Source organism: Pinus tabuliformis, chromosome 9 (assembly GCF_031772625.1).
Source record: "Pinus tabuliformis cultivar Carrire ecotype Pingquan chromosome 9, CPIR1, whole genome shotgun sequence".
NCBI lineage: Eukaryota > Viridiplantae > Streptophyta > Pinopsida > Pinales > Pinaceae > Pinus > Pinus tabuliformis.
The window spans coordinates 499,990,625-500,017,550 of record NC_142307.1 but is presented as its reverse complement, the minus strand read 5'-3'; the positions used below and the strand labels follow the sequence as shown (position 1 = coordinate 500,017,550).

The following is a 26,926-nucleotide window of genomic DNA, read 5'->3' as shown; positions in this document are numbered from 1 at the left end:
GGGAAAATTAACGGAGATAGATTCTCTAGCCTCGAGTAAATTACGTAGATCTTCAAATTTTGGGACCTATGATCAGTTAGTGGAAGAAAACTCAAGGGCTACACCCGAGCTATTGTAACCGTTGGAAGTAATTTTCGCCAATATCTAATACAAATCCATATCCATTTCTGTAAATAAAATAATAATAATAATAATATGTACCCTACTTTATTTGTATTTACCTACATTGTTTCGGTAATAACAAGGGCAACTGCATAGCCGTAATCCCTATCGTATTGAAAATAAACACGTTTGGATAGTCTGCAAGAGAGCCACGAGCCATCCATCCATAATCCTGATTGTCATCGTGATATTTTAGTTTTCAGCGTCTTAGTTTGGATAAAGGAATTATAAAATTCACCATGCAAACAAAACTTGCGGGATTGTTTAAATGTTCCCTTGGAAACGCTTTTGATTTCTGCTGATACTTGTGATTTTAGATTAATGCCCAGAAACAGAAATTAATACAAGACGAGGTTGATGAGGATTCATGTGAAAATATAGATACAAAAATATTGTTTAATGATACTTGTGATTTCAGATTAATGCCCAGAAACATAAATTAATACAGGACAGGGTTGATGAGGATTTATGTGAAAATATAGATACAGAAAATTGTTTAATGAGGCGAACACAGGTTTTTCAATTTTAGAATTATTTTTATTATTTTGTTTTTTATATATATTATAGTTGTTTGTTTCCTAAGGAGTGTAGGGAACTTACTTATAAGTGCAGAGCAAGAACAAACAGAGCACTTTGAACACAAAAGCGAGCAACTTAAATTCAAACACTGGCATACCGTTGATTGCAAGATCCCGCACGACAAAGATCAAATGACTATTTCGAAAAGCATACTTGAAGGATAAAATGTTCTTCTTCAAATTCGGTTCTAATATATAATTGAGATCATTAACTACAAAATGAATATGTTTTACCTTCGCTACATATCACAATCAAAGTTCCAATCGCGAATTATACATGATCAATATCCTTCATTGCCATGTTTGTGCGGTGGGGAACATTCACCTCTCGCGTCTCCCATGGAAAATAGAATAACAACGTCGCCTGAAAATAGAAGAAAAAATCCATGATGTATACACTCATTTCCATAGTAAGAGCATGCATCCTTGATCAGACAGTTCACCTTGATTCACTGTTTATTTGATAATTACAGCAAGAAGGCGAGCTGTTGTTACAGTTAAGGGGAAGAGATTTATGTGTGTCGATCTGACTTAAAATTAAAAATGAAAATTATAACCAACATACGGTCATATTAATACTGGCTCTTTCAACCGATCAGAGTTTACATACATCAACTCGATCAAAGTTTACATACATATTGGGGATCAACTCGTTCAAAGTTCACGTGACAACAATGTGACAACAATGGAGTAATATTTATTGTGTTATTCAAAACAAAATTTAGAAATATATAGCTGTAATACATGCAGAGATCGTGGCATAATAAAATTTGACAATTGAATGAAATATAAATCACCACTTGTCCCTCTTTTTCCATAACTCAGCGCCCAAGTGACCACTCGATCTAACCCTGCCTTCCGCACTTCATTTGCACTGTATGTTTCGGTAAGATTCCTCTCTGAGTATACTCTCGGTGATGGAGCGCTTGTAACCCTTCCAATGTTCACCATTGTTGGCTATTGTCGAATGTCGAGCTGCTACTTCGGCTCTGCACGTTTCCAAGGGATTTTCAACACCAGGAGACCATCCCTCAGGTGAGCGGTGGCACATTTTATGTCTATTGTGTTATTATTGCTCTGATTTGCTTCCCATTTTTGTATAAGGTTGCTTGATGCAGGTTACTCAGAGAATCTTTCACGATACCTAGTGTACAAAAGAAACAACTACCTCACCTGGCCCAGAGTGTAACAGTGAAGCATGAGCAAGGTTCACGCTGGAATAGTCGCATCTGGAAAAACAAAAAAAAAAAAATTTTAAGAATTAGCTATTATTAAATGAAATGAATGAATTCATAATCAACTCGGATTTGGACAAATAACAAAGTTTTTTATTTTAAAGAATTAGCCATTATTAAATTAAATGAATGAATTCATAATCAACTCACCAAGGCTCATTCAAAATTGGAAAATAATATTAATAAAAAATAAAGTAAGAAATATAATAAATGGAAAACCATGTGGGGCAGTGCATGCAACTCTAGCTGTCTGCATTATGAAGAGTCCATTTGGGAGGGAGTGTCGGGAATCTTCGTTTTCTATTTTGTTTTGAAGCTCCGGCACTTGTTGGGTTTGATAGGCACCCACGTTAGCGGGTATAGTGTATCTGGTTACAGTAGCGGTTCAGACTCCGTTGTTGCTGCGTTTCGATTCCTTCGAGGTCAAGAGCTCGAGTCTCTGAGTCGATTATTGTATAATATATAGTTATGGCTCCTGTTCCCAAAGGCCTGATGGTGAAGCAAATTGCGTGGAAGTACTCAGGGGTGTATGCGATCGAGGTTTAGTGAAGAAATTTCGTCGAAGGGGCTATGGAGTTTAATGTCCGCTCCATTTTGGTTCCTGTTAGTCACCTTGTGTTTTTTCTGTGAAGAGTTGTCATCTTGTTCTATTCTTAGTAGTTAGTTATTCATTTTTTCCGCGAGGAGCAGATATTTAGTGGATGTCGACCATGTCTATTTTGACGGGCTCACGCAACAAGTTGGAGGTTTATAGCGGTTTCAAGTCGGAGTTGGGCGAAATAAAAGAAATAGTGGAGGAAGTGGGCGAGGCCGGTTTGTCGGAAGATGATCACAGTGATGAAAAGCTGTTGAGACAGTTCGACGAGTCTTTGCATTATGAGACGGATGAAGAAGAGAAGTACGATGCTAAAGTTGGAGAAGATTTTCTCCTCAGACCGCGTCTTCCCCATAAGGAACAGCTCGGACCGCTTCTGCCCCTCAAGAAACAGCTCGAGAAAGACCAGGTATAATAATTTTCTTTTCTCCTTTTTTCCCAACATTGCGACAATGAAAATTGTTCTGAGATTGTGGATTTTTATTATTTAATATCTGAAAATTGTTCAGAGATTGTGGATTTTTGAATGTTAGGATTTTCGAAAAAAAATTAGTGAAATTTTTTTAAAAGATTGTAGATTTTTGTTTTGAAAATACATAAATAAATTCAATCGTCCTCGAAAATTTATAAAACACTCCAATTATCCCAATTGTACATTTTAACATTCCAGAAAACCCTTACTGAACTTATGATTACACTCTACATCCCAAAATGTTGTTTCATGCGTTCTTTTCTTTAGCATTTGAAATTACAAATAAATCTTAACCGACGAAAAACTGATATGATATGACTTGTTAGGAGGATGAGAGCTTGCGAAGATGGAAAGAGAAACTCCTGGGCAGGTCAGTCTGAAAGTTTGGTATAGGACTCTTATCCAAATTATGTATATTGATAGAGATTCTAGCTTATTCACTGAAACAAGAAATGTTGTATCAAATAATTTTCATATTTGTACTGGTTCTCGTGTTGCTTACCTTGCTTGCCTTGTCTTCTGTGGTGCAGGTGCAGATGAAAGGAGTCTCCATTTCTGCCACTCCTCCATTGCTGCCACTCTTGCCATTGCATGAATTTATCCAGTCTGCTGAAGATTACGAGTACATCTTCAGAACCTCGATGCAGGTTAGTTCATGCCTCTGGAGTCTGGTTAAGGAAGGCAGCTCGGGATCTTTGCGGTGGGTTCCCAGGTAAAGGTATTATAAGCATAATTCCCTTTCAAATAGCATTCATAATTTCCTTTCAAATAGAATTCTTATGCTACAAGAACAGCATAATGGGTTGCCTGCACAACATACCTGCCCTGACTGTGCATGTGTTTTCCAGTGTGTGGTTCACAATTTCTAGCATCTTGTTCTGCATGTGCATCAGGGAGTTTCAATTTCTTGTTGATTCTTAGGCTGTTGCACTGGGGCTGTCGAGAAAGAGTAAGCAGCGGATTGCAAGGTTCCCAGAAAGCAGATTAAGGGTGTATGAGGGTGGTCGAATGAAGCTGGCAGCTGTAAACAATCCTGGCAGCCAGCAGTGACAAGTGTAAGCTTGTAAGCTTGTAACAAGAACATGTGGCATCCAAGAAAATGGTAGTGGCAGCATACAGGAAGCGAAAGTTACTTTGGATATAACAAAATAGACAAAAAAGACTCTGCATTTAGGAAATGAACTTTGGATAAAAATGCTTTGTACATCTAAAGTTGCCTCAGGAAACATGAAGTTTCCAGTAAGAGGTCGATTTGAAAACTTTGCTTAAAAGTTTGGTGCAGCCAAATTGCCAGCAAAAACTTTGGTTAAATATTTGTACGCAAGCGAAATGTTTAAAATAACTTTGGTTAAAATACAAGAAACCCAAAAAAAACGGGTCAACTGATGAATTAATAAGCGGTCAAACCTTCGATCGAATGCTATAGTCCCTGCTATGCTGGAGGCAGGGACTAATAAGTGTAGATTTGCACAATGCTTATACTTTTAGAGGCAACATCATTTTCTTTGCTGCTATTGGTACTTTATTTTTATTATTATGCTTTATTTTGATAATAGAAATAATGCATTCACATAATGCTTATCTAGATGTAACATATCCATTTCTACTCATTCTTTACTCACACTAAAGAATGAGGGGTTCTTACATAACACCTTTTAATAAGAATAAATTTTAAATTTTTTGAAATATTTTTTCAGGATCTCTTTTTTATTTTAAAGAATGAGGGGTTTTTGTATATAACTCCGAATAAATTTTACCTTTTTTATATATTTTTCCAGGATCTCTTTTTTTATTTTAAACAAGATAAGAATAGAAAATTAATGTATATATTAGTTATAGAAAGAATAACATAGGTTTACAATAATTAATTTTATTTTTTCTTATTTCTCTTTAAAATATTAATATAATTATAATTATAATTAAATTTAAATTTAAGTTTAAAGATTCATAAAATTTATAATATTAGTTTTACGAATCTAAAAGATTACACATTATTTATATTATAAATTAGAAAGACTAATAGATTAATATTATAAACTAAATAGGTTATAAATTCAGGTGAATAATATTAAATTGAAAAAACTCAACCAATTGATATTATAAACCTAAAAAATTAAAAAACATAAAACGAAATAAATTTCATTCAAAATATATTTTTATATGGTTTAAAATTTATTTTTAAATACACACATTGCAAATTAAAATGTTAAAATTATTTTTTATTGTTAATAAATAATTTCTAACATTATAATTAAACATTAAATTGTTGTAATTTTTTTTATTTAATATATATATCTATATATATATATAACTTTTTAAGAATATGTTTTTTGGAAACAAATAATAATTTTTTAAAAATGTAATAATTAGGTTAATTTCATGTACATATAATCTTAATTTCTCAACAAATTTAATTCACTTCATAAATCTGTTCGAACTTGGAATCTTTAATTCACTTCATAAATCTGTTCGAACTTGGAATCTTTACTTACATTGGAACTTTATTTGTATGTACTTACTTTGTTTTAGTAATATATGAAGTGGATTAGCATGGTGCTTATGCTTTTACAGGAACCATCCAAGAAACATCCATTTCTTTGTATTGGTACTTTATTTTTATCAGTATGCTTTATTTTGATAAAGGAATAATATATTTACATAATGTTTATGTTTCTAGACGCAACATCTTAGACGAACATTCATTGCTTTGCTTGTTTTGGTGCCTTACTTTTATTAGTATGTTTTATTTTGATAATGACAATAATACACATAAGGCTTATGCTTATGATAAAACATTTCCATTTCTACTCGCAAAAAAGAGTGAGGGTTCGCATATAACTTTTTTTAATAAGAATAATTTTAAGCATTTTAATTTTTTTTTTTTAAGATTTTGTTTTTGTTTTATAAAGATTTTAAGGAAGATACGAATATAAAATTAGTATTTATATTAGTGTTATGAAGAATAACATAAGTATAGAATAAATAATTTTATTTTATTTTAATTTTCTTTCCCATTATAATTATAATTATAATTATATTTAGGATTAAATATATATATTATTTATAATATTAACCGTATGAATTTAAGAGATTAATAAATTTAAAGGATTATTTATATTATAAAAAAGAGTGTTTAATAAATTTAAGAGATTAGAAATCTAAGAGAATAATATTAAATTGAAGAGACAAATCTAAGGGATTGATATTGTAAATCTAAGAGATTTATATTGTAAATCAAAGGGATTAATATTGTAAACACAAGGGATTAATATTGAAAACCCTTAAATTTAATATTATAAATTTAAGAGAATATTTATATTATAAACCTAAAGGATTAATAACCCCAAGGTGAAATAAATTTTGTCCAAATTGTGTTTTTATATTGTTTAAAATTCATTTTTAAGTACATAAATTATAAATTAAAATATTAAAATTATTTTTTATTAATAAAAATAATAATTATTTTTAAAAATTATTGTTAAATATTAAATTGATGTAAAATCTCTTTTCATTATATTTATATATATATATAATCTTTTAAGAATATTTTTTTAAACAAATAACAATGTTTTTTTTAATGTAATTATTAAGTTAATTTTATGTATACAAAATCTTAATTTTTTAACAAATTTAATTTACTTAACACATTTTTTTCAAGTTGCAATTATTTCTTACATTGGTACTTTATTTGTATCTATGTATTTTGTTTCAACCAATATAGATCCATCTAAAGTACAGATCTAACATGAGCCGAGAGGGATCAAATTTCTTCCCGTGCAAATTTTTTTCGAGTATAAAATACAATGTGTTATTTTTCATTGTTTAAATTGTATTTTTGAATGCTAAATAGAGTATATATATGGCCAAATAAAAATTTTAACCATAAAAAATTAATTTGTTTTCTATATATAGATATTTATATATGAAGTTGATATGGACATAAATTAGTTAACATAGATCTTTAAATAGTTTATTTAAATTTAAAGTATAAGTTTTAAATATCCGATTCACACAATTTTTTTACTTTTAATTACTTTACAACTTATTCATTTTTTTTAATGATAGCCGACATTATTTTTCTATTTAGAATATAATTTTTTTTTTTGAAAGTGCACAGAGGGATGGACAAACTTACACATATCCTCATACTTTGTTGTAGAATGAGCTTCTCGACTCAATGAGGAATCAAAAAGGCTGAATGAAAAACCCAAAAAACCAAGGTGTGTGGTGGACTTAGGAGGGAGCTCGAGGTATTTGACTAACAAGTATGGACCCTAAAACATGTGTGAATGAAAATCCTTTGTTGAAAGTTAAACCAAAAAAACCAAAGTATGTGGTGGACTTAGGAGGGAGCTCGAGGTATTTGACTAACAAGTATGGACCCTAAAAACATGTGTGAATGAAAATCCTTTGTTGAAAGTTAAGTAGGGAAAGTGATTAACCCATTATGGCTGGAAATAATTTTTACAAGTATATGCATGGTTTGAATTAAAATTTTGGAAGTAATTTTCCAAGTATAATTATGGATGGTTAAAATCATTTTTAGCCAATCCAATTTTCCAAGTATATGCATGGTTTAATTTGTAATTTTGGGAATAATTTTCCAACTATATGCATAGTTTGACATGGGTTGCATAATGAAATGTAAAATGTGAATATTGAGTGATGTGGGTATTGTTATGTAATAAAATTGGCCAAAGTGTTATTAACTAACATAGATCTATTAGAAGTACAGATTTAACATGAGTTGAGAGGGATCAAATTTGTTCACGCTCAATTTTTTAGAATGCATAATACAATGTGTTATTTTCCATTATTTAAATTGTATTTTTAAATACTAAATAGAGTATATATAGAACCAAATAAAAATTTTAACCATAAAAACTTATATCTATATATATATATGAAATTGATATGGACATAAACTAGTTAACATAGATGTTCAAATAATTTATTTAAATCTAAAGTATAAGATTTAAATATGTGATTTATACAATTTTTTTACTTCTAATTACTTTACATAACATTCTTTTTTTTTTAATTATAAGTTATATTATTTTTTTTTTTTAAACATATCTTTTATTTTTATTTAAAGAAAACACAAACAAACCAACAAATTTATACATCCTATCATATTAAACTTTGAAATAAACTTTTCAATCCAATAAACCTATCGATTCAATAATATAAATAATATATTAAAATAATGATTATGAGACAATATCCATTTCTTCGCCTGAATTGGTACTTTATTTTTATTATTATGCTTTATTATAAAGAAGTACAGAAAAAAAAAAGCATTCGCAAAATGTTTATACTTCTGGATGCGACATCTCCATTTGTACTCACAATAAAGAGTGCCGAAGTTTGTATATAAGTCTTTTTAATGAGAATAAATTTTAAACGTTTTGAATTGATGATTCTTCTTGCACTTTAAATAAGACCATAATAGAAAATTAGTGTATATAATAGTGTTGGAAGAATAACATATGTGTAGAATAATATTTACTTATTTATTATTTTTTAATTATTTATAATATTAATTTTATGAACTAAAGAGATTAAAAAATTTAAGGGATAAATACAATAAATTAAAGGGATTGTTAACATTATAAATTTAAGAGATTATTAACATAGACCCAAATAAATTATTAAATCAAAGTGATTAAAATTTTTCTAGGATTAATATTGTAAATACAAGGGATTAATATTATAAACTCAAGGAATTAATAAACCTCAGGGATTATTGATATTATAGACTCAAGGGTTTAATAAACGTAAAGGAATATTAATATTATAATTCCAATCAATTATAAATCCGAGGGAATAATATTAAACCCAAAGGATTAATATTATAAACTCTTAGGATTAATATTTAAAACTAGAGAGATTAATAAAGCCAATGGATTATTGATATTGTAAATTCAAGGGATTAATAAACTGAAAGGATTATTAATATTGTAAATCCAAGGGATTAATAAACCTAAGGAATTAATATTATAAACTCAATGGATTGTTTTTTTTTGTAAGCTTAACAGTTCTTTCCTATTTCTTTTTCAAAAAGAGACAACTATTACAAGATCAACAATGATAACCAAATAGGCTCAACCTGCCCAGTGAGAAACCAAGTCTATTGACCATTTGATTGCAATATAGGCCTTCCAAAATATGAATTGTATGATACTGCTTAGTAAGGCTAAATATAATTTGGTGTCTTTGTAACTCCTATTGACCATATGCCTATACCATATATACAAAAAAATCCTTACTGTTCATATAAAAATAACAAAAATAACAGAGTATCCAGGCTATACTAAAAACATTACTATTCATCAGAAGACTCAAATGGTGTTGGGTCTTTGGCATTGGATCCCGACAACTCAATTTGTGGCAAATAAGGAATGTGTTGCTCTATGTGTGCAAGGCGATCATTGTGTTGTTGAATATGGCATTGGATACGCTGGAATTCTTTGTGAATTTTCTGTAATTATTTTTCTGGTTTGAGATTCTTGTAAAAGTGGTTGTTAAATATTTCGCAAAGAGAGTCTTTGTAATCCACAAAAGATATAAGGTCAGCTTAAATTGAGTGTGAAGACCATGGTAATGTCCAAGGTCTGGAATAAAATCTTTCCACTCATTAATATCCTTCTTGTTATTATCTAACTACTTCTCGATCTTAGTTTCCCACCCATTGATGATCTGGTTGACTTGGGGATGGGTGTTGGTCCTGTAGAATCTCGCCACTTCTGAGACCAATTCATTACTGCTCCAAGGACCCTAACTTCTGGTGGGTCGTGATTGTGCCCAACCATGCCTATGACTCTGACATTGATCAACAGTTGCGGCTTGCCCTCACTCTGAGATAGGTACGGGCCATCTCATATAATTGAATGTAGCTACAAAGGAGTTTGAAAATCATTGAGCAACAAATTCCCCTCCAAATTTTCTCTTCCCTCCTTAAGACTTATATTCTGGAGGCCAACATAGAGGGAGGAATTTGAGAACCAAACAAGGGTGTGAACCTACAAAGTCCAAAGAGAAGGCGACCATAAGGAGAAGCTTCTCTCGTAACATCTTGAGCCCGGCCATTTTCTATCCCTCTCACATCTACCCTAGTAATGTTTCCTTGCCTCTGAAAGCTAGTTAAAGGAGTTTTGAATACTAAAGACAACATGATGCCACTTGCAATGGATTTAGGGGTTATCACTGCATGCTCCTCCAAATTCCTTCCTGCATGTCTATTAAATGTTTTTTACAACTCTTGCATAGGGTGGTGTGTGTGAGGGTGGCCACACCACCACCCTCGAGTGTTTTCAATTACTTTCATACCAATGGTAGGATCCCACTGATGCCCTTGTCCTAGCTCTCACCCTGATTAGGAAATAAACTCAATGTCTTAGTAATATTATAAACCCAAGCTATTACTAATATAATAAACCTAATGGATTAACTTTAATATTGATATTAATAGTAATATTAATATTAATATTGATATTAATATTAATATCAATAGTAATATTAATGTTAATATTACATTACATTACATTACAATTTATTCAACGTCACATTGTGACATTACAAATTTGGGGTTTAATATTTGGGTTTATATTATTCTGGTTTTTAATATATTATTTATATATCAGAGTTTAATATCGGGCTTATAATTTATAATATAAACTTTTAATAGTACAATTTACAATATTAATTTAGGGATTTTTATATTAGGTTTTATAATGTTAGGGTTTTATATTATGGTTTAATACTATGATATTGGAATGGTACAAAAATCTTTCCAACATTGCATTTTCATAAACATTGTCTGAATACATCAACGAGTCTAAAAATAATTATTGTAATGTTACATTTCATTATAATTTATTCAACGACATTTTGCAATTAATATTAGATTTATAATACGAGTGCTTTTTAATATTAATCCTATGGTTTAATATTATTCTCTTGTGTTTATAATGCTTTAGGTTTATTAATCCCTTGACTTTATAATACTATTAATCCCCTAGCTTTATTAATCTGTTGGGTTTATAATATTAATCCTAAATATGTATAGTTATATATTAGAATTTATACGTGCTATCTATAATATTAATCTCTGGTTCAATATATTAATCTCAGGGTTCTTAATATTAATCCTAGGGTTTAGAATCACTTGGTGTTATAATATTAATCCTAGGATTTAATATTAGTCCCTTAGGTTTATAATTCCTTGGAATTATAATATTAATATTACGGTTTCATTTCTTAGGGTTTAATATCAATCCTAGGGTTTATAATATTTTTCTTAAGGTTTATAATCCCTTGGGCAAACCATAATTACCTCAGGAATCATATTCTATCTATAAGTGACCTTTAGTGAATGATAGTAGATAACCATGGTTGACCACAGAGGTTGATAGTAGATGGATAAGGTTAGCAATATTAATCCTGGGGTTTACAATATTAATCCCAGGGTTTAATCGATTAAAATTAGGGTTAATAATAATAATCATAGGGTTTATTATATTGGGTTTTTGAATGTTGGGGTTTTGAATGAGGGTTTAATATTTTGACATTGAAATGATACAAAAAAAACTATCCAATGACGCATTGCAACAAACATTGTCTCAGTACGACAATCAATATGAGAATCATTATTACATTGTAATTTATTTAATGTCACATTGCAAAATTAAAAAATTGAGGTTTAATATATTATTCTCTTAGGTTTATAATATTAATTCATTGGGTTTATAAATCAATATTTCCATGGGTTTATAAAATTAATAATCTATTGTATTTTTAATATTAATCCCTAATAGTATAATAATATATTAGTGTTTGGAATCTTAGGGTTTATAATATTAATCCCAGGGTTTAATATTAATCGTAGGGTTTATAATCCCTTGGGATTGTAATATTAGTCTTAAGGTTTACATTCCTACGGTTTAATATTAATCCCTTAGGTTTATTAATCCCATGGTTTTATAATACTAATCCCAAGGGTTTCTCATATTAACCCCTAATGGATTAATATAAAACCTAAATGTTATGGTCTTATAGTGGCAGGGTTTTATATTAAGGTTTATTACTATGACTTTGGAGTGGTATGAAAATATTTCCAAGGTCACATTGTGCCAAACATTGTTTCAATACAACAATCAATCTCGTAATCATTGTTGCAATATTACATTGCATTGCAATTTATTCAATGTCACATTTTTACATTACAAAATTATGCTTTAATATTAGGTTTATAATATTAATCAAGCTCACAATCATTGTCACAATGTTTATAATCAATTGGATTTATAATATTAATACATTGGGTTTATTAATCCCTTATGTTTATAATATTAAAAATACCTTGGTTTTATAATGTTATATTAGGATTTGTAATCTTAAGCCTTATAATCATAGCGTCTACAATATTAAAGCTATAATTTATAATCTCTTCGATTTATAATATTAGTCCTAGGTTTACCTTATATTATAACATATAATTATGAGTTTACCTCAAAACTACTTTCATAAGAGTTAGTCTTCCTTACACTAGAAACAAGTTAATAGCTAAGATTTAGAGGTATTTGAGTGAAATTTTGTCTCTTTAGAAACCACCCATTAGTAATTTAAAGTAACATGATTTTCCTTTTTTATAATATTATGCCCATCAACGTTTCTAAATAACTTTTAGATATAGCTCTTCCCATTGATTAATCATTCAATTCAATTATATTAAATTTTTCCTTTTTCATTAATTTTTTTTATAATATATAATTAATAAATATAAAATATTAAAAAATATTAATTCAATAAACTTATCTCGTTCAAGAAATTGATTTATAATTTTACATTTATTACATTAAATTTTTTATTTATAATTTTAAGATTATTTTAGGTATATTATTTTGAAATAATTTTTGTAAATTTAGATTTCATACTTCTGCGATTGTTATCTTGTTTCAAATGAATTTTCGGATCCATCGCATTAATGATAGTTATATTATCGACGTTTCAAACCCATAACCGTGGTTCATCTTCAGGATGTAAAGAATGTGAAAAACTGATCAAACCAATAGAAGTAATAAATAGGTAAAATCTAGTTAAAATTGGCCAACAAATAAAACCTACAAGATTTTTTTTATTATTTTGTTATATGATGTGTATTATATTGTTTTATTTATTAAATATTTATGATGTGTATTTAATATTAATTAAATTTATTGATGAAATTATTAAGGTTTATATGAATGTGATATGAATTATGTGGTATGTATAATAATGTTATTTTAATGGTAAATAATGTTTTAAGGAGATGATTAAATTATTTGTTATATGTTATTTATATGTTAGTTATATAAAAATAATTAATGTGTTTGTGCTTAATTATGAGAAATGTGTTATGAATGATAATGAATAATATTAATTAATGAACCTAGGGGAGGTTGTTAATTATTAGGAATCTGAAGGGGAGGGGGTATGGGAGGATATTGTTTTAGATGCTTAGGTAGGAAGCCAATTTTTACTTATAAAATCCATATTTCATCCTTATTGAGGTTTTTTTGGATGGTTATTGATTTCTATGGAATCTCTAAATTTTCTGTGGAAATAGTGGTCAATTTTGGCCAGGTTGTGACTATTTTCAATGCAGATTTGATGTTTGTTTTTATTGGAATGTTCTGCAAGAGCAGAGATTTTTGAACGATTATTTTTAATGTCAGAGGAATGTTCTTGGATTCTAGTTTTGATAAATCGACTAGTCTCTCCAACATATGGAACCCCACAAGAGCATGGAATTAAATAAATGCCTTTCTGGCATTTAGGGTCAATGGGATCTTTAACTGATTTGAGACAACTTCAGATGGTATTTAAAGGTTTGAAGGTGGTTAAAATATTATTTATTTTTAGTATGTGGGAAATCTTGTCAGTGGTCTCAAGGATGTATGGAAGGTTTACTTTGCCAACAAAATCATTTATATTTATATTTTTATTTTTACGACAAGTTTCTTTGTTTGCATTTTTAATGGCCTTGATAGCTTGATTTCTTTTGTATCCATTTTTCAAGAATACATCCATGAGATGTGATTTCTCCATTTCCAAGTGTTCTTTATCAGAGATCTGAATAACTCTTGTTGCTAGAGTGCTTAGAACCCCTAATTTTTGGGTGGGGTGATGGTGTGAGGTGGCATGAAGATATTGCTATGTATGGGTCTTTTTACAGTATACTTGGTGGGAAATGGTACCATCTTGGTTTCTCGTAATGAGGATGTCCAAAAAAGGGAGGCTATCATTGACTTCCACTTCCATGGTGAATTTTATAGATGAAGAAAGATTTTTCAAATATGTTTTAAAAGTTTCTAATGTGTCACGTCCATGGGGCCAAAATTTTCTAATTTTTTAATGTTTTTTTAATATATTTTTATTATATTTATTTTTAAAATTTTAATATTTGTATTTTGAGGAAACAAAAAAAATTAATTAAGAAAACATATTAAATTTCCTAAAATACATAATAAATGAAAATTTGAGCATGTTTGTTTAAAATATGGCACAATATACTTAATTTTTTGGGAATAATTTCTTTTCTTTTAAAAGCATAAGAAACTTAAATGTCATATTAATTAAAATCATGGTTTATAACAATAAGTAGAATTATTGTTTATTTTTAATTTGTGATAACTTAAATTTAAATACTAAACAAAGAAATGCCTTTTTTTTATTTAATTTAAATTAATATTTTTATTTTTCATTGAAACTTGTGTAGATTATTAATATAACTTAATATAAATAATTTAATTCAACAAGTTGTATTTTTATGCCAATGTCGTAATCACTAGAAAATGTAGATCAATAACTCAAAGTAATTGCACTGGATTAAGACAACACCCAAAAACATAAATAATTCTCTGAAAAATATGTTCAAAGTCTTCAAAATCATAAGAAAATACCCCATGTTATTGATTTTAATTCTATTTAGCTTAAGCATTTTAAAAGGTAATAAATTTATTGGTTGAAGGAAAGAGATTAGGAATTAATTCATCTGTTTTGGAATTTTATTTTGCAATATAAGGAGTTAAAGAGAAGCATTGCTAAAGTATCATAGTTTAGATGATTTAGAATGCTAGGAGGGTTGGTATTATGATAAATATTTTTAAAATGAGTTTTAATGAGTATTTACATATTAGTTTAAGAAAGTTTTTGTTCTTCAACTCTCTTAGTGCCACAAAGATAACAAATTTTTACAACCTATGATGTTTTAGAAATAGCTTAACACTATATTTCATTATGTAACTCTTAATTTAATAATATAACATAATATAATTGTTAATGGTATACACAAGCCAAACACCATGTTGATGTCTGAGAGCAATATGTTTCATACATAATGTTTGAAATAGTTTTGAAGTGGGAGAAATGAACAATCACTAGATAAATCTATAATTTCTTATAAAATATAAAATGAATAGCCACTTCATTGTATATATACATCTTTTAGCGAATAAGATAATTGTCAAAGTATTGATTTATTCCTCAATTTGCCACCTTTTAGAAAATAACATAATCCTCAAATTATTGAGTTATTCGTCAATTTGACATCATATCAAAGTTAAAAAATTTCCAACAACACAACTTTTGGTGCTTCACTCATGCTATGCTATGCCATGTCATGTCGATCTCTTGGTTGTTGATGACCATTCATCTGGGAGCATGTTCCTTTGTTTAAATATTTTTTCCACGCTTAAGAAACCATCGCTTTACATATATGCTTGTGTTTGGAGTCTTTGTGTGCTAAAAACTATAGCTGCAACGAAACTCTAGAACTTCATGCTACACACTTTTAATTTCCTTAAAATATTATGATTTGTTTGATTTATTTTGAATTTTTTTATATTTTTAAATTTTAAATATCAAATTTATAATGGATTAAATCATATATGATTTACATAAATATGGTGAATATGCCATTTATTTTTTACTAACTTAAAAAATAAATAATCATTTTAAAGTTTATTTTTTATTAACCTACTATATCCATCTTAACACCAGATCTATCAAGCACTGAGAGGGATCAAATTTCTCGAGGTGCAAACCTATTTTTTGAGTGCAAAAATTGAGGAAAGGTTTGCATCTCGAGAGATTTGATCCCTCTCAGTGCTGGAGAGATCCGGTGTTAAGATGGATCTAGGTTGGTTTCAGTCATGTGCGGTCATACAAAATTTTACAAAATTTGGTCAACATATAATTATTTTGATCATTTTAAATATGCTAAATATGTCTATGATTAATTTGGTCAATTTAATTTAAAATTTTCTTAGTTACCTTAGTTTGTTGAGATGAGAGAGACTGCTAGTAACTTGAATGATGAAAAATGATGAAATACAAATTTTTAGTGTAAAGTGTCAATGTAACAATTTTGATAGATAAAAAATGTGAATACTAAGAATATAGTCAATTACAAACAATATTCATTGCAATCAATCAGAAACTATTTTCTTGTATTGTTCCTATTGTCACACCTCAATCTGAAACTCTTTCCTTCTACTGTTCTTATTGTAAAACCTATTATTTTTCCCATTTTCTCATATTGATCATATGAAAAGAGTAGTTGGAATCATAGACCATTCAAATATTTAACTCGAGCTACTGTGGTAAACAACATACCTTGTCTCTGTTGCTCTCCAATATTAATAGTAGTTTTCTCCAAAGTTAATCATTGTGACTTATGGAGTGTTAAATCCCAAATAATTTTCAATGGTAGTTATTTTCTATTACTGTTCTTGAATGCAAAGTAATTAACAATGTTGAATGATGGAAAATGGGAATAATAAGAATGTACCCAATTATAAATAGTTTATAGTTTCAAGAAGCAAACATTTTATTTAGGACGAAAATTCAAGTATTGTATTTATGGTTGAATAATTTTTATGTTCTTACACTGAGAGAGTGTGTGTGTGTTTTGGGGCTGAGAAGGAGAGACAAGTGGAGATAGAGATATAGATGGGGTAGGGAGAGGGAAGAAGAGAGAGGCAAAGATAGGGAGGGAGGAAGATATATATATATATATATATCTATATATATATATATATATATATATATATATAGATATATATATATATATATATATATATATATATATATATAGATATATATATGTATATATATATATATATATATATACATATACATATACATATATATATATATACATATATAAACATATACATATACATATACATATACATATACATATACATATACATATACATATACATATACATATACATATACATATACATATATATATATATATATATATATGGAGAGATAAATGTTAAAGAGAAAGAGAAGGGGAAGAGAGAGAGAGGGAGGGGAAAGGGAGGGAGGGAGAGAGAGATAGATAGATATAGAGAGAGAAAGTGTGTATGTTTAGGGGCTGAGATAAAGAGATAGAGAAGGAGAGACAATGGGAGATAGAGATATATATGGAGGAGGTAGAGATGTGCTTACACTAAAATCAATGCACACTATTAATCTAATTACATTGAAATTAATGTACATCATACATCTTGTTGCATCAAATCATAATTCAACATCTACACTAAAATCAATGCATTTAGTGCAAACAATCACATAGGATTAGAAATCAACATCTATACTGAAATCAATCCATCTAGTGCAAGAAATCAAATAGGATTAGAAATCAATATCTACATTGAAACCAATGAATCTAATGCAAGAAATCAAATATGAGTAGAAATCAACATCTATGTTGAAATCAATGCATCTAGTGTAAGGTATTAAATATGATTAGAAATCAACATATACACTGAAATCAATGCATCTAGTGCAAGCGATTAAATAGGATTAGAAATCAATATTTACACTGAAACCAATGCGTCATGTGCAAGCAATCAAATAGGAGTAGAAATCAATATCTACACTGAAACCAATGCATCTAATGCAAGCAATCAAATATGAGTAGAAATCAACATCTATGCTGAAATCAATGCATCTAGTGTAAGGTATTAAATATGATTAGAAATAGACATCTACAGTAAAATAAATGCATCTAGTGCAAGTAATCAAATAGCATTCGAAACCAATATCTACACTAAAACTAATGCATCCTGTGCAAGTGATCAAATAGGAGTAGAAATCAACGTCAACATTGAAATCAATGCATCTAGTGTAAGGTATTAAATAGAATTATAAATCGACATCTACGTTGAAATTAATGCATATAGTGCATGTGATCAAATACGATTAGAAATCAACAACTACATTGAAATCAATACAACTATTTTAGTGAAAATCTAAAATATTCATGACTTTCTAGATCTAGCTTCTATGTCTGTATTTGTCTCTGTGAGACTCATTCTTCTTCCCTCTCTCTCCACCTTACATTCTATGTCTATCTACCTCCCATTCTCCTTCGCTCTCTTCCCCTCCCTCTCTCCCCTGTCTCACTCTATCTACCTCTCACTAACTTTCTCTATCTTTCTCTTCTTTCCTCTCCCCCCCTGCCATCTATATTTATACCTCCCTCCATCTCTCCTTATTTGTCTCTCTATCTCAACCCCCTAAACATATGTCATGCTCTCTCTCTCTCTCTCTCTCTCTCTCTTCCCATATCTATCTATCTATCCATCTATCTCTCCCTCTTCCTTTCCCTCTCTCTCTCTCTCTCTCTCTCTACCCCGTCCATCTATATATCTATCTCCCATCTATCCCTCTTCCTCCCTCCCTCTCTTTGCCTCTCTCTTCTACCCCCTCCCCTGCCCCATCTATATCTCTATCTCCCATTGTCTCTCCTTCTCACCCAAAAAACATACACACACTCTCTCCATATCTCTCTCTCTCTCTCTCTCTCTCTCTCTCTCTCTCTCTCGCCACTCTCTCTCCACCTTTCTCTCTGTATGTCTTTCTTCCCCTTCCAACTCCATCTCTTTCTCCCCCCTCTCTCCTCTCTCTTTTTCCTTCCTCTCTCTCCCATTCTCTTGCACCTCCCTCTATCTCTCCCCCCATCATACACACACTCCCTCTCCACCCTCCAACTTTGTCACAATCTCCCTCCCTCTCTCCTTATCTCTCTCCCCCTCTCTCCCCCCTCCATATCTATGTCTCCCTGTCTCTCTCTTCCCCTTCTTTCCCTATATTTATCCTCTCCTTTTCTCTCTCTTCCCTCGTCTCCCCTCTCCCTCATTCCATCTTCATCTCTCCCTTGTCACTCCCTCTTTTTCCCTCTCCAAATCCATCTCTCTCCCTCCATCTCTCCCCCTCCTCTCTCTCTTCTTTTCTCTCTCTCATTGTGTCTCTCACCTCTATGTCTCGCTCCCACACTCTATTCCCCCTTCCATCTCACTCTCTTTCTTAAATATCATCCCATTGTAATGTATTTAAGAGAATATCAAATTAATAAAAAACATAATTGGTTGTAAAATATTAAACATATTTTGGATTAATCATGTTAAATAAAATACAATAATAAAAAAATTAAAAGAATCATGTACACTATATTTCCTCTATTAGTGTTAATCACTTTGCTTTGTCACTTGGCTTGGATCCTTGATTAAGATGCATCTATCCTAGTTCATTATAATATTATTTATATTATATAAATTTCACATATTTATATATAAAGGTATTCTCATTTTTTAATTTATTAAAATCTCCATTTAATCTCTATGAAAATATTGTTAGTAGTCGTGAGGATGGAGGGTTTAGATATACCTCAAAAGTAATTATAGCCATTTTTCTCTTAGATTTAATTAAAAAATGTTATTAAATTAAATTAAAATAAAATATTTGTAAAATATTTTTAAAGTTATTTTTTTGGGCATGTGGTATTGATAAGACATGGTATTGACCCATGGTATTGTAACTATTAAAATCCTAGATCCATAACATAATAATCAAAAGTATAGATGGCCCATGGTATTGATAAACCGTGGTAGTAGCCCTTGGTATTATAATATCCTTTGCTCCTCTCCCTCTCTATCTTTCTCTTGTGGGTATTGGCCCATGGTATTATAAAAAAACCTACTTAGAAGTTAATAATATCCATGGTAAATTTTCATGATTAAAAATCTTGTCATATTGTAAATATTAAGTTTTTATCTGCTTATTAATTAAATTTATAAATGGAGCACATCTATATTAATTGTTACAAATATATTGATTACATAAAATATAATATTACAATATTATACATTACCCAATATTTATAACCACCCCACCTAATAAATAGTGTGGACAGGGGTGGGGAGAAATACTAATTAAAATGTAATATTATTAAATTTTACATAATATTTTAGGTCACACCCAACCCTAAATATTAAATTCTACTCAATATTTCCCCTCACTCCCACTAATTTTGTTCACCACCTTCCATTATATTGAGTTTACCTTCCTACAACCAGAACCTGAAAGTTACCTGATTATTATTATTATAGTATTGCAAAATCACACAACCGAAAACTTGAACGCCACAAAATATAAATTTACCTCGTTATTATTATTACAGAAATCACACAACAGAAAACCTAAACGCCATGAAATTTACCTGGTTATTATTACATGATATGCCCAATTGAATCATCCACTTCCTTTACCTAATTTTCTTTGTTATTCAATTAATAAGCTAATCAATCTCTTTTTAAATTGTATATATATCGTTTTCAAAATTGAGTTTGTTAATGAATTATTTATATATCATTGGCAGTTGGGCAGTCTTGACAGAGGAATCCACAGCCGGGGGATTGATCAAGGACTTGGTAGATTCGCCTGGACAGCGATTCTTTCGGCCGTATCGTTTTTTTCAGCTTCGTTTGGTGTAATAGAAAACTAGGGTCAAACCCTAGCCGGCTGTACTGAACGAGATGGAGGAGCCAAGGGGGGGGGGGGTGCAAACCCCTCCTTCAAAAATATAGTGATGGGAGAATCCGGTTTAAGAGGAACATCACAAGACAACAAAGAAAATCTGGCCCCGGTAATGGGAAACCTATGGCAGAAACGAATGAGAGGAATATGCCTTCCACGAACTCAGAAAAAACCCAGGTATATCATTCCCTATAATAAGCTGGAAGAGTACAATTGCTATATGAAGGACCATGCATTAATCTGCAAATTTATCGGTTATTGGCCTTCAGAAAAGGAGTTAAATAGATGGATAGAACAGCGATGGAGACCTCGAGGTCATGTAGATCTCAAATTAGGAGCGCAGGGTTTCTTCACAGCTATCTTTACAAATCTGGAAGACAAGAACAGAATTTTTGAGGAAGGGCCGTACTTCTTGAACAATGCAGGTCTGTTTATGAAGTACTGGGAAGAGAGATATAATCTTGACAAAGAAAAACTAATGGCTGCCCCAGTTTGGGTTAGGTTGTTTGGGCTACCTGATGAGTTTTGGGATCCGGAAATCTTGGAAGGAATAGGGAATTCAATAGGCAGCTTTGTCAAGATCGCAGAGGCCACCAAACGAGGTAAGTATAATGCCTATGCTAGAATTTGTGTTTTCATGAACTTGGCTGAACCACTCCCGGAAAATATTGAATTAGAATATCATGATGAAGTCTGGACGCAGCCGATCGATTATGAACACATTCCCTTTAGATGCCGAAAATGTCATGAATATGGTCACCTGTATAGGCAATGTCCGCTGAACAAGGAGGAAGGGGGGAGGACAGATAAAGGAAAGACAGCTGACAAGGAGGAAGGCTTTCAGCAAGTTTCTAGAAAAAAAAGGCAAGATAAAGAAACCCTGAAACCCAAACTGCAGGAAAAATCTAATACAATAAAAAGCCAAAATAAGTTCCAGGTGCTGCAAGACGAAAATGAGGGGTATGAAGTAAATCTGGATGATGATGAAGATCCAGAGAACTCGCCCATGGAGATTTCCCGCGAAGAGAAAGAAAAGGGGAAAAGCCCAAATAAACCAAACAAGGAACAAGCAGAGGAAAAGGTGACGGAAGAAACAGCGGAATCTCAGATGGAGATCGAAAATCAAATGGAAGGCGAGGCCGAAGAGGAGAAGTTAATGAAAAGATTAATCCAGGAGTGGAAATATCTAGACAACAGATTTATACCAGAAAAAAAAAAACAGTTGTTCAAGGAAGCTTTTCAGAAATATAAGGAGCGGAAAGGGGAAACTTTGGAAAAGCAGATAATGGAAGGTGGGGAGCAAGAGAATGAAGTGATGGGACTGGGCAATGCTGGGAAAAGTAGCAGAAAAAGAGGACGGAAAACGATAAATGAAACCATCCAATCGGTGGGCGAAACATTGATCAACTCTGGTAAAGTGATACCTCTGTCAGAGGTATTTTTTCCTCCTTCCAAAAGTTTTAAATGATTGTTGTTAGTTGGAATATTAGGGGTTTGAATAGCAAGGGAAAGCAAAGATATTTGCGAGATGAGCTCAAAAAAGAAAAACCTAGCATTTTGATATTGCAGGAGACTAAAATTTTGGTTCAACAATTGGAAGGCATCATTGAAAAAAGTAGATTACATTACAGTGTTATGGGACAGGATGCTATAGGATCTGCAGGGGGAATTGCAATACTGTGGAATCCGAATGAAATCCTTGTAGATAACTGGACTAGCATGCACAGAGTCCTGACCGGGCTGGGTAGGATAGTAGGGACTAAGGAACAGGTTGTTATTACAGAAGTTTACGGACCCCCAAACTCTGGAGAAAAAGAAAACTTCATAAAGAGCCTAAAAACCATCCGGCATCTTTATCCTGTGCAGCCCTGGCTCATTGGAGGAGACTTTAATTTAATCAGATCTCTGGATGAGAAAAAAGGAGGAGTTAGAAGGTTGGATCATTTCATGACTAAATTTAATGAGATGATAGAGGATTTAAGAGTAGTAGATATCAAAACTATTAACGGGGTCTACACTTGGAATAACCGAAGAGGAGGTAAGAATCAAATTGCCTCAAAACTGGATAGATTCTTAATATCTGAGGACATCTTGAACAAGGATATTTTTGTAGAGGCCAAGATTATCCCCTCTTTGGGATCGGATCACTGGCCAATCCGATTGGAAATAGACATTAAAAATATCAAGGGTAAGAGGCCATTTCGTTTTGAAGCCTTCTGGTTACGGGATCCGGATTTCATAAAAAAGGTAGAAGAATGGTGGAAGCAAAGTAAAGTGCAGGGTAGAGGAAAAATGCACTCGTTCCAATTAAAACTGAAAGAATTGAAGATGAGAATCAAGAAATGGAACAAGGAAGAATTTGGCAACATCCTGAAAGATAAGCAAAAATTAGAAGGGGAAATGGAGGATCTTCAGCAGAAAATAATTTTGGAAGGTAGGACTGAGGAGAGCATCACCAAAGAAGGGATTCTGTTGGGCAGATTGGAAGAAAGGCGCAGGCAAGAGGAAATACTATGGCGACAAAAATCTAGAATTAAATGGCTTCGGGAAGGGGAAAGAAATACAAAATTTTTTCACCAAGCCATGATCAAGCATAGACAGGGAAATAGAATCCTTTCCATTAAGGGGAATAATGGCATAAGGTTGGTGGAGCAAAATGCAATTGAGCAAACATTAATAGATCATCACAGAGAAATCCTTACTGAACCTCAAGTGGACAGATCGAGAGCCATTCAGGAGATCTGTATAGCTATCCCTAGTCTAGTTACGGAAGACCAGAACAAAGCCTTAATGAGGGCTGTTACATTGGAAGAGGTGGAAGAAACGGTGAAAGCAATGAAGAAGGGAACTGCACCTGGCCCGGATGGTTTTACAGTTGATTTTTACCAAGCTGGATGGCACTTTCTTGGAAAAGACATATTGGATCTGGTAGAGGAGTCAAGGATGCAACAGAAGGTATGGCCTGCTCTTAATTCAACTTTCTTTACTCTAATTCCTAAAGGGGAAAATCTGGAGGATGCCAATGGCTTTAGACCTATAGCACTATGCAATGTTGTTTATAAGATCATAACCTCTCTAATTGCTAAGAGATTAAAGCCCCTTCTGGAAGGATTAATCTCGGCGGAGCAAACTGGTTTTGTGGAGGGTAGACAGATTTTGGATGGCTTAGTTGTTTCTCAAGAAGTTATTCACTCCCTCAAAGATAAAAAACGAAAAGGAATGATGATTAAGTTAGATTTATCTAAAGCATACGATAGGCTAAATTGGAGCTACCTAGAAAGAGTCCTGGAATGTTTTGGATTTCACAAGAGATGGATTACCTGGATCCATAATCTTATTTCATCCCCCAACTTTTCGATCTTGGTCAATGGAAACCCTTCGAAAACTTTCAATGCTTCCAGAGGTATTCGTCAGGGTGACCCGCTGTCCCCTTTCTTGTTTATTTTAGCAGCAGAGGGTCTAGGAAGATTTATTAAACAAGAAAGAGCAGCTCACAGAATAAAAGGACTTCGTATATGGGGAGAAAGACTCCCTCTAACGCATCAACAGTTTGTTGATGATATAATGCTTTTTGGAGAACCAACTGTTAAAGAAGTCAAGCATCTCAAGAAAATTCTGGACTTGTTTGCTGAGGCATCGGGACTAGAGATTAACCGGGATAAATCTTGTGTTTTCATCTTCAACACGGGGGATCAAGTGAAGACTCACCTTATTAGAATTCTGGGTTTCAAAAAGGGTGAATTTCCCACAAAATATCTGGGTAATATGCTGGACTTTACTTCAAAAAGATTAAAGAATTGGCAGGGAGTCTTAGATAAAATGAGCAAAAAAGTATCGAGTTGGGCCTTCAGGGTCCTGAATGTTGCTGGCAGAATTGTTTTAGCTAAATCGGTTCTTCAGGCCATACCCATCTATACTCTTTCGATTATGGCGGCCCCGATAGGGGTTTATGGGAAGATTAGAGAAATTATCAGAAATTTTATATGGAGAGGCTCTGAGCAAAAGAAGAAATGGGCCTTAGTGGCCTGGAATCAGCTTATAGAGAGAAAAGAGAAAGGTGGGCTAGGATTAAGAGACCCAGAACGTCTTAATCGAATGCTGGGAGCCAAACTCTGGTGGAGATGGCTGAAAGGGGGAAATGACCTTTGGAAATCAATATGGAGAACAAAATATCGAATGCCAGACTCGCAGGTAGACATTCTAAGACAAAAAGAAACTCCCCGAGGATCTGCTGTTTGGGAATTGGCCTGTCAAAACCGGGACATTGTTGAGCAGCATGTGTTCTGGGAAATTAGAGGAGGGAATGAGGCTAACTTCTGGGACGACAGATGGCAGCAAAGAGAACGATTGAGTAATATTCAAAGCCTTCATCAAATCAGAGGAAGAATTGAAGGGAACAGAATCTGTGTCAAGGATTATTGGAAATCTGATAACATGGAAGGTTGTTGGAGATCCTGGAAAGACCCTACAGAGTGGGATCAGAATCTTAGTCCCGACCTCCGAACGGCCTTCAAAAAGGAAATTGACTCAAGGAAAATCAGAGCAAGAGATGGGAAAGATATTCTTCGATGGGGTAATACTATGAGAGGTCTATTCTCAGCTAAGGAAGCCTATTATTTGGTAAATTCGCACAACAACAATGACGGTCAACTGGATTGGAGAATAATCTGGGATCTCAACTGGTGGCCTAAAGTAACTGTTTTCGCCTGGTTGGCTTCTAAAAACAAAATTTTAACTTGGGATCGTCTCCAGAAAAGGGGTTTCTCAGGACCGTCTAGCTGCTATCTGTGTAAAAAAAACGAAGAAACCAGAGATCATATTATGATCCACTGCCCTTTTATTAATCAATTATGGTCTAATACCAAACGTACCTTTAATAAATCTGGGGTGTTGGTTAGAGATTTTCTTGATATGATTTTTCGATGGAGGGAGGAAACTTTTCACTGTAAAGTCATACAGAGAGCCTGGAATCTTATATCAGTTTTCATAATCTGGCTGGTATGGAAGGAACGCAATGCTAGAATTTTCCAAAATGTCAACAAGGAACCTGAGGTGATCTGGGAGCGGGTGGTTGAGGCTGTGAGAGAAACCATACTAGTGGAAAGATGGCAAGACGAAGATTGGAAAGCAGATCCAGGGGAGCAAGAAATTTTGAACAGACTCAATATTAAATTTGAGATGGTGCACTATCAATTAAGGAGAGGGCAGGACATGAGGATTAAAAGCCCAGACAAGTTTACCTATCCCAGGGACCAATTTATAAAACTAAATTTCGACGGGGCCTCTAAGGGCAACCCAGGTGAGGCAGGGTTCGGGGGTATATTCCGTGACAGCAATAGACAAGTAAGATGGATCTATGCTGACTGGGGGGGGGAAATGACCAATAATGAGGCCGAGTTTTGGGCTCTCCATACCGGATTAAGACTTGCTATCAGGAACGGGTACTCCAACCTGGAAATTACAGGCGACTCCCAGATTGCCATTGACATGGTAAAGAAACTCAGGAATGGAAAGGGGTGGGAAAAGGTTACCAAGAGCTGGCGCACGGCAGGCATCGTACAGGAGATAGCGGACATGATTAGAAGAATAGACTACTGTATCATTAATCATGTTAGGAGAAATGGCAATAAACCTGCGGATTGGCTAGCCAATTGGGGCTGCAGAGGTCAGGAAAGCAGGATAGATAGTCAGTGGAGGAATGCGGAGGCAAATAGGGATTGGAAAGATTTGATAGAGATCATTAAGGTAGATCATGATCGTGCTATCGGAGATCACACTCCGATCAATGAAAGGGATTATTAATTGGAGGGGGCACGATCGAACATGCCTAAGGTTCGATCGATTAAGGTGATGAATTGCATGAAAACTCACACGGTGACGAATCAGGAATTAAAAGGTGGTATTATGATGGCAGATGAGATGGGTACTAAAGATTACACACCTGGTGCGGTAATGAATACCCGTCGGCTGAGAGGGGAGATAAACGGTGTGCCAGGGTACACAGCAGAGG

The 26,926-nt window shown here is 32.4% G+C and overlaps 1 protein-coding gene across 1 annotated transcript; it reads left to right on the top strand.

Annotated features, from left to right (window-relative positions):
- Positions 1–20,968: 20,968 nt before the first annotated feature.
- On the top strand, positions 20,969–26,718 carry LOC149149408 (uncharacterized). The gene is made up of 2 exons (XM_089442472.1): positions 20,969–22,351; positions 22,561–26,718. Exons 1-2 carry the CDS (start codon positions 20,969–20,971, stop codon positions 26,716–26,718), a joined length of 5,541 nt encoding a protein of 1,846 aa, XP_089298598.1.
- The last annotated feature ends 208 nt before the right edge of the window (positions 26,719–26,926 follow it).

Coding starts and splice junctions, on each gene's coding strand:
- LOC149149408 (XM_089442472.1), top strand. CDS start 20,969: ATGGGAGAATCCGGTTTAAGAGGAACATCACAAGACAACAAAGAAAAT. Junction 22,352..22,560: donor AAGTGATACCTCTGTCAGAG/GTATTTTTTCCT, acceptor GTTATGGGACAG/GATGCTATAGGATCTGCAGG.